The 10,129-nt window shown below is 30.7% G+C and overlaps 1 protein-coding gene across 1 annotated transcript in view; it reads right to left on the bottom strand.

Moving 5' to 3' along the window:
• Positions 1 to 4,126: 4,126 nt before the first annotated feature.
• Positions 4,127 to 10,129, bottom strand: part of LOC130445366 (MDS1 and EVI1 complex locus protein EVI1-A-like) — a 51,463-nt gene continuing 45,460 nt past the window's right edge. The window contains exons 2-4 of the mRNA XM_056780954.1: positions 8,664 to 8,776; positions 5,532 to 6,895; positions 4,127 to 4,214 (exon numbers count right to left, since the gene is read on the bottom strand). Coding sequence (XP_056636932.1) covers positions 5,582 to 6,895; positions 8,664 to 8,672 — 1,323 coding nt within the window. The 5' untranslated portion in view covers positions 8,673 to 8,776 and the 3' untranslated portion in view covers positions 4,127 to 4,214; positions 5,532 to 5,581. The remainder of the gene's footprint in view (positions 4,215 to 5,531; positions 6,896 to 8,663; positions 8,777 to 10,129) is intronic.

Raw genomic sequence — 10,129 nt, 5'->3', positions numbered from 1 at the left:
TTTAATAATTTGTATAATTCTTGATTATTTCTTAATATATTATATTTACATTACCATATGCTTAATATTCAAAATTATAAATTGCTACTCCAAATAAAGTTAATATTTATTAGGAGAGTCTTCACTTATAAGTAGTATGCAACACGTTTGGCACCACGTATAAAGTGTTGCATAACACCCACTTAACATAATTTTTTGCATAAATATCTGTAAAAGGTTTTATTATAAATGATTTATTATATAACTGCTTATTTTTTATGTTAAACTTATATATTACTAAAACGCAACACCTATAACACATGCGTACATTCGAAATATTTATTTGTATAATCATTCCATCAAGAGATTAATAGTAATTTTGGTTGCCTAAAATCTATAGTTCCCTCATGATTTATTACTATTTTTATTTTTTATCAGTGTGATAAGTAAAGGTAAAAGGTGAATATACATTAAAACAACATAAATAAAATTGTTTTTATTTGCTAAAAAGGTGGCGGTAAAACTTCGTTACTTTAGATCTCAGTCTGTCGATGTTTCATTTGAAAAAAAATGTTTCTGATTTTCGGACAATTCATATTAGTTATTATTTCTTACAATTATGTTAAAAATTGTGCATTAGGCGTTATCTATGAAAATAACCGAAGAGTGCAAATCTTAAAACATAACTTGCATATTACTTATTACATTAAAATCTAGTCGTTATATAAACAAAAAAAGGAACAAAATGCTTAGTGAATACTGAAAAAATATTTAACATTAAAATTAGAGATCACATGAATTTTTATCCAAATGTAACCATTTTAACAATTAATCAACAAATTTCGAAAAAAAGGAAAGGCTCATATTCCAAATACATTGTTGGCAGCTATTTCTTATCTAGTTGAAATTAAGCAGCAGTTTTTGAGGTCTACTAAATTTATTTTCATTCAAATTAGAGTTCTTGTGATACAGGGAGAGATAAAAAATATTAAACATGGGATAAAGAGAGAGAGAGAGAGGAAGATAGAGAAGTGAATGACAGATACATATAAAGCAATAGAAACAAAGATAGAGAGAAAAGTATATATAGTATATAGTATAGATAGAGATAGATAATTTTTTTGTACATACAAAGAGAAATATGCATAAACTGATATATAGATAAAGATAGGGACATAGATAGATAAAGCTAGAGATAGAAATGATGACATATACTTGGAGATGAAGTAAAAGATAGACACAGATGTAAATAGATTTGATAGTAGAAATAGAATTAGAGAAATATTGATATATAGATAATGATAGATATACATAAAGAGAAAAGAATATATATAGACATACAAATACAAATAAAACGGAAATTGAAATGGAATGATAGAATTAAAAAAAATAAATAGTGAAGTGAAAGACAAGAACGAAATAAGAATAAAACAAAATATATAACAAAGAAGAAATAGAATGTGATAAAACGAAGCCAATTGAGAGGATGAAGATTATTATAAAGAGGAAGAAACAAAAATGAAAGAATCTAATAAGTAAAATAATGAAAAAATGTGGTGTGGGATACGAGAAAAGTAGATAAAGTTATGTAAAGGTACAGACACAAAAGAAAAGATTGAGATATAGAATAAATATCGATATGAGAAGTGAATAGTGATAAAAATACAAATGGAGATAGTTAAAGACGTATAGATATAGAGAGATTAGGATAAACAGATTAATACAGAGATATATAGATGTTGGTATAGACACAGATAGAGATAGGATATGAAATAAACAATAAAGTGAGAATAGAGAAAGGTCTAGAAGATAAAAAAAGAGTAAACATGATTTTAATTGTGAAGGAAAGGAACATGATAGTGAAGCAGAGGAGAAAAGTATGGGGAAGAAATAAATGAGAATAAAGTGAAAAACTAGTGGAAATGTATAACAAAGAAAGAAATAGAGTTTGATGAAAATAAGTCATGAAACAAAGTGATTAAATAAATATAAATAGGAATGAAGGATTAGTAGAGAAAAGGGGAGACGTGGGATGAGAGAAAAATGAGATAAATGTTGAAATAAAGGTAGAAAGCAACAATTATTCAAAGAAAATAATAGTGTAAAAGAGAAGAATAGAAATTGAAGAGAAACTAGAAGTGAAAAAATGATAATAAGAATTAGATAATCAGTGAGAATATGAAAACGAATTGGAAAAGATGAAAATAACAAAGATAATGTACGATTGAATTCAAAAATGAATAGTAAAGAAGAGAAGAGAAATATGAGAAATGGGGAAATGAAATGGAAAATAACGACAAAGTGGAAAAAGAAAGAAATATAATAGAGACGATTGAGAGAATGAAAATTATACTTAAAAGGTAGATAACAGATGATAGTTGTGAAAAGAGGAAAGAGAGATAAAGTAACGCAAAGAAAAATGTAAATGAAAATGAAATGAAAAAGTATGCAAATTTAAATAAACAATGGTTATAATTAAAAAAAAAAAAATATATGTTGGAACGAGACATGAAGGAAAAGATAAATGCAGAAAAGGAAAATTGATTAGGAAAACAGCATGGAAAGTAAAAGTACAGGACTAGAAAGATAAAGCGATTATAACGAAAATAAACATTTTTCAAGTGATATAATAAAAAAAATTGAAAGAAAAATTATCGTAGGTGAATAGTGAAAGATAGAAGTATGAAAAAAGAAATTGAAAAAATTTGGAAATATTAAATTGAGAATCGTAGTTTATGATTAATTGTAATTCATGCAATTTTGGTTATTTGTTAAAACCTTTCCGTTGTTTCGTAAACAATATAACAAATAAAAAATAAAACAAACATTTGTACGAATCGAAATTTCTGGTAAATTTTAACAATAATACCTATATACATTTAGTAAATTTTAATAACATGATAAAACATTTAATATCTTTTTTAACAACATATATATTATCGTGTGTATTATATCATTATATATGACTAATAGAGAGCTCACTTTAATTTAAATTTTCCACGAATTTTCTACCAAATATTTTAACGGAATATTGGTTTTATTGAGATAAAATTCATGTTAAACAAAATAACATTCACGCGAGAAAAAAACCGTATTTAAACATCGGTAATTTCTAAACATCCAATACGTATTCCACCCCGTAGAAATAACTTTTTAAACAACAAGATGTCACTTTGACAGGTCATAAAAATATTGGTCATTATTAAAACCGAATAGATCTCTATATAAAATATTGTAATTGTTAAATTTTTACATGAGTAATAACCACTACTAGACCATTTCATTTTATATAAATTTTGAACGTTAATTGTATTACAAAATAATTTTTTTCTTTCTCCCAACATAAATCCTCTTTTATTCCGTCATTACCTCGTTTCGTATATTATTATTTCATCATCAGACGTTCAATTTCATACGTGACATTATTTGAATTCGACTTAGTCTAAGCAAGTTATCAACTGCAAATTTAGTTAATAACAAGGACACTTGGTGTCAAAATAAGGACGATTATACGAGGATGGTCCCAGATCTAGAGATGTCAGTAGTTAATACCACTACATAATTTATACAGCATATATTTCACGTTGGAACACGTTTTTTTAGTATTTGTTTGATTAATAATGAAAGGCATTAGCTCAATTAATATAAAAGTTGAACTAGATTCTAATCTGGGTGAGACTGAAACTTCGTTATCAACAGTGGAATATTGGGTAGCGGAGTTTAGACGAGACTGTACGTTCTGTGAAGACCAGCAGCACAGTAGTCGACCAAATGAGGTGACGACTCCAGAAATGTTGAAGAAAATCCACAAAGTGGTACTGGATGATCGTCGATTGTAAATGCGCGAGCTAGCAGACACAATAGACATTCAAAAAGAGCGAATTGTGACATTTTGGACACGAGAAAGCCGTGCGAAAGATGAATGCGGTAATTGCTTGCTAGATTTAGACTTTTCGGATTATTTTCTGTTCCTAGACTTGAATAAATAGTTCGGTGGTCAAATGGAGGGGTGATTTCGACATTTAATGGCTATTTTAATTAACTTGACGATCCTTATTATGAAAATGGTATCGAATTTATGAAGCTGGAAGGAGATTACGTTGAAATATTTCGAAATATTTGTGTTTTCTTTGTTGGACCAGGTACTTCTGGGATCATCTTCGTATTGAGTATAGTCTTGTTGTAATGTTATGTTTGTTATTGAGTTCTCGCATTCAAGAAATTTGATTGTGGACCTGAAATGAGAAAAAAAATTCATTAATCAATAAGTGCACAGAACACTTACATCGCTTGAATCAACTTAATGTCTACGTGTATTTAACATCCCCATTATTTGAAAGTGATCTAGCAGGATCTTGCTAATATCCAGTGGTTTCATAATTAGTTTCATTATTTTATACAAGTTGAAAACGGGAATAGATACAGAAAAGATAAAATAGACGATACAATTAGAGATAAAGACACATATACAAGTGGATTTCTCGGAAAAAAGAGTAGCTACAAATAGAAATATAGTTAGAGAACTATTGAGATACATCATATTAACTAAAAATTTGGACATGAGAAAGTTGTAGACAAAATGGTTGCCGCATTTGGTTGCAATACTTGTTAAGATGTTTCCATAGATTGTTTAGCAAAAAAAATAAAACCTCCTAATTATGGATGGAACTTGAATTAACCCCTTTAAAACGGAAACAAAAAAAATTATAGACTGAAAAAGGAAAATCGGTTCTAAAACAGAGAAAGACCGTTCCATCTGTAGTAATTTTTTTATGTAAGTAACACAATTTTCGACAGTATGTAGTTCATTTAGAAATGTTTAAATATCTCCTGTAAGTATTTTAATTAAATAATTACGATTTATGATAATTTTCTTAAGAATGTCTCTTTATGACGAACGGTATAAAAATCTATATATTTTCCAAACCATAAATTTTAAGTTGAACAAATAATACATTTTTGAAAAAAAAAATCGTTAAAAAAATTCATTTATGCCATCTTTAGATTGTACAGATTGTCCCTGTAAAAATTACAGATTGTTTACCATTAGGCATGATCCACCCCTGGTTTTCAGATGGTTTTGTAGAATTATTGTTGTTGAATTACGTCAACTGCACTACAACGACACACGTAATCATCGATTAAAAATGTGTTATATTCCAATATATAATTTGGAAAATATATTGAATATAAATTCTGATTCCATAACTTTAAATGCCCATAGCTCAGAAACGAGGGATCGTATGATTTTTATCATGTCATAGCATTATTTTCAAGTCATCTATTCAATTTCGAATTTTTTGTAGTCTGTATATCAATTTGTAGGTGATTTGATTACTTTTCAATTAGATACCTGCCATTTTTTGTGAAAATCCTACTATTACGATAATTAGAAAGAAGCAAAGTAATTAGGATAGTTTGGGGTAGTTTACACCATTAGACGTGTGTATATTAATCTGAATCATACCTTTTATTGTACCACTAGCACTATATAATTAAAAATAGCTTCATTGTAGTAATATCAAACTGAATGTAAATATAATTGAACTTACCTATAAATTGGTACACCATTCGCTATTCCCTAAATGGAATAGTAAAAATTTCAAGTATTATTATTGTTATTATCACTAGGAGCGTCGTTTTCTTCTATATTTTCCCCTACAATTTTATTTTTTGTATCGAAATCTTCTTTATTAGAAACTTCCGATGTAGTAGAAGACGCCGATGAAAAATTATCCTTTTCATTTTCGTTAATTTTTTCATTGTACGATTGACTATTATCTAAAAATTTTGGCATCGTCATCGGGAAATTAGGTAACAGCCTTTTATCGGTGACTTTCCCCATAAACGATCTGATTTCTTCGAAATATGAATCCTCATTGATATTTCTCGATGTAACTTGGTTTTTCCGTAGATTTCTCTCGTCTAAAATGGACGGCCCGTCAGCTTCGTGCTTCTTGAGGTGCCTATCTAAATTAGTTTGCTGTCCGAAGCATCTTTCGCATAAAGAACATTTGAAAGGCTTCTCCTTATTATGAATATTCCTAACGTGCCTTTGCAAATTGCTCGATATACTAAAAGACCTTTCGCAATATCTGCATTTGTAAGGCTGTTCCCCGGTGTGCGTTCTCAAATGCCTCGTTAAATTCGCCGATCGCGGAAAAACTTTTCCGCAGAATTTACATGCGTATCTGTCTTTAAGTTTAGTACCCGACGTTTCGAATAATTTCGGCGTCTGCGGTTGCGCCGTTTGACTCCGCATCATATCGAAAGGCATTAGATTGATTGGAGGACTAAGAACCACTGGATTTACGAAAGGATATCTTTGTTTACAGTTCGTGGGGGAACTAGGATAAGGTAAGGATAATCTAGGAAGGTTTTCGTTTTTCTGCGCCCGATACATCACTTCTAACATCATCGGATGTATGGATTGGTGAGGAAAAACTATTGGGTAAGTAGGTAATTGTTGATTCGAAGTCTTTGGTAATGTCTTATTATTTTTAGCTTCTTCGTCTATCTCACTGTTTACACTAAAAGATGATGGAGATACTAAGTTTCTGTTTTCGTCTTCGATTTGTCGTCTGGACAACATCATCGACATCTTTTTATGATCTACTCTTAAATCTAGCGGTTGTTCTTCGTTGTCTTGCGATTGAGCCGGATGACATGCCGGTGACATGTGAGGTCCTGGTGATTTCGTGTTTCTCGATAAATCGAAAGGCATTTCATCTCCTGGTGGTACTCTTATGGAGAGAGGATAGATAGCGGCTTGTTTGGGGGAACTGTGACCTCCTGCAGCTACCAACATTTTTCTTGGAAAGGAATCTTTTTCGCGCATGGTCGACGCAAATAGAATCGGAGATGGTGAACAGCGACCCCTAGGGAAATCAGCGGTGACAAAGTTCATGAGAAGACTCTGGAATATAAAGAAAATATATAAGAAAATTGCACTTATTTCATATCAATCATAAACTTTTCCTTTTCGATGTTTTTATAAGCTTTCCAGATATATGCATGAAAATAATCTAGGAAAAATTGATCTGGAGATCTTGCTGGTTACTCCATTCTGCCTTTTGTATTTTGAAAATGGTAATTCGAGTTATTTCTACTCAAGTATGTTGATGCAACACTATATTAAAGCTAATTGGCATTGAAAATTGTAATAGAAGCCTTTGAATCCATTTATATGAAGATCCATACTCTGGAAAGCATCCGGATCCTTTTATGTGAAGATACACATTCTTAAGGACAGAAAAATCCATTTTATTTGAAGATCCTTGAACACAGAAGACTCCAGATCAATTACTATGAAGATCCAAGCACTGCAAAGCTTAAAGGTCTATTTTATCTGAAGATCCCTGGAAAGAGAAACCTACAAATCCATTTATGTAAAGATCCATACATTCAAAATCCTTCAGATCCATTTATGTGAAGATACACATACTTAAGGACAGAAAGATCCATTTTATTTGAAGATTCTTGAATATAGAAGACTCAATGTCAATTACTATGAAGATCCAAGTATTGGGAAGCATATAGATTCAGTTTATTTGGAGATCCCTGGATAGAGAAGCCTCCAATGTGAAGATACACATACTTAAGGACAAAAAGATCCATTTTATTTGAATATCCCTGAACATAGGAGATTTCAGATCAATTTCTATGAAGATTCGAGCATTGGGAAGGATATAGATTCAGTTTATTTGTAGATCCCTGGATAGAGAAGTTTCAAAATCCATTGATATGAAGATCCATACTCTGCAAAGTCTCTGAATCTATTTATGTTAAGATAAACATACTTAAGAACAGAAAGATCCGGTTTATTTGAAGATACTTGGATAAAGAAGCTTCCAGATCTATTTATATGAAGATTTAGGCATTGGAGAGCTTCAAAACTAGTTTTCTTAAGATCCTTGAATAGGGAAGCCTTTAAATCCTTTTATATGAAGATACTTATACTGGGAAGCTTCCAGATCTATTTTTATGAAGATCCAAGCATTGGGAAGCATATAAATTAAGTTTATTTGGAGAATACCTGCACCGAGAAGCCTCCAAATCCGTTTATATGAATATTAATACTCTGTTATGAATCATATGGTACATCGCTTGCAAAAATGCATCGATTCGAAAGGCAATTATGTTAAAAAATATAGGAAACTCTAAGCTTTCCAAACAAACCAATAAATATGATTTTAATAGTGAGGAAAATTATTTTATAGATAAACTTCGTATATTTGATTTGTTCAGAGATGTAATTTAAGTATTGGTGATTGTGTTAATTCGAATATTAAATAATCGCCGTTACAAACAACCGGATATTGTAGTCGATATCGAAATGAATTAAATTCCGTATTGGAATTTGATAGAAAAAAACTGAAGCCTTAAATTTGATTTCTAGTTAAAATTACTCGATCAGATTTAGTTGAATTTTATTTTATGGGTAAAACTAATCCAAATTTTAAGGTTTGATATAAAGAACGAAAGATATCACGAATTAACTCACTAGATTGTTGTTGAACAAATTTTAGGAAGCAAAGTCAATTATGGTGAAGTAATTACTAGTTTATTATGTGTATAGGGTGTTTTTCGTGATTTATCTGTAAAATTTTTATGAAATTTTCACTAATCACATGAATATAATCACCAAAACGAAACTAACCACCTCGTATGGTTGCTCAACGTACCTGTCTCATGTAGCAAACGTGATATAAGATGAAAATGTGATGATCCTGAAACTGTTTATTGTTAAATTCAATTGAAACGATATGGAAACCATTTCCTAATGAAGTTTTCACACCTGAAACAAATAAAAACTTTTTTGATATTTCAAAAAATGGTGAATGCGTCGTAGCTACGGAATATTTCATTAGTTTCACCCGTGAATTTTTTTGACTGTGACCTATTAGATTCAATTTGTACTTTGCATTCTTGTAAACGACGTGAATGGTTCCAAGCTTTGTCGCTGTGCAGGTCGGATCCCAGGGCTGGGGCTGGTCTGGAGGATCTACCAGGAAAAATAAATTTCAAGGTAGATTTATGTAATATACGAGATCTTAATATGAATAAAAACGCTGTACCTCAACATCTACGGTCATCCCTGGATATAGCATTCTCTAAATCCGTTTATATGAAGATCCATACCATGGAAAACCTCTGGATCTATTTTTGTGAAGATACACATGCTTAAGGACAGAAAGATCCATTTTATTTGAAGATCCTTGAACATAGAAGACTCCAGATCAATTTCTATGAAGATACAGACACTGCAAAGCTTAAAGGTCTATTTTATCTGAAGATCCCTAAACAGAGCAGCCTCTGAATCCATTTATATTAAGATCCATACTCTGGAAGGCCTCTGGATCTATTTATATGAAGATACACAAACTTAAGGACAGAAAGATCCATTTTATTTGAAGATCCTTGAACATAGAAGGCTCCAGATCAATTTATATGAAGATCAAGGCACTGCAAAGCTTAAAGGTATATTTCTCTATTTCGCTTCTCAATTTAAGCTAAATTGCTCACTGAAAAACACTTTTTTGAAATCAGCGAATAGCCAATTATCACTGAGAACCAGATCTGGACTATAATTGTGTAATTCCTTCAAACGATCCAACAACTTTATGAAGTATTCGTTATTGATTTTTATTTTTTTCTTAATACATTCTGGCATCTTTTTCGTACAGTCTCATCAACCATTTTCATCAACTGATTTTTCCAAAATGTCCGAAAATTTATCAACTTTGAGTCTCCAAAATGTTTATCAGCTTTGAGTCTGTTAAATTTTCTGCTTCGCTCCATTGAAGTTGACTCTGGTTGTACGAGTATGAAAATCTTTAAAAAATACAATATTTCGACATAATCCACTAAGTAAATTCTAATAATTCTTGAAATAATATTATAGTGAAAGGTATTTAAGTATGTAACCGCCTACAGTGTTTGGCACGTGAAGCAGAGCTCTAAAATGACATTATTATAGAGATCGTGCGGTGTATACCGAACGATTATTATTAGACTGGCAGGACTTTCTTTGCCTGTGGCGCTGTAAATTCTTTTAGATTGATAGGTAAATGAATCAGAGCAAGTAAAATCATTTTGTCGCGAGTAATTGTTTTTTTTTATTCTTTCTCTTACTAGTTTGTTGTCGTAA

Source organism: Diorhabda sublineata, chromosome 6 (genome assembly GCF_026230105.1).
Source record: "Diorhabda sublineata isolate icDioSubl1.1 chromosome 6, icDioSubl1.1, whole genome shotgun sequence".
NCBI lineage: Eukaryota > Metazoa > Arthropoda > Insecta > Coleoptera > Chrysomelidae > Diorhabda > Diorhabda sublineata.
The sequence above is the reverse complement of the archived record's forward strand: the minus strand, read 5'-3'. Positions and strand labels throughout refer to the sequence as shown.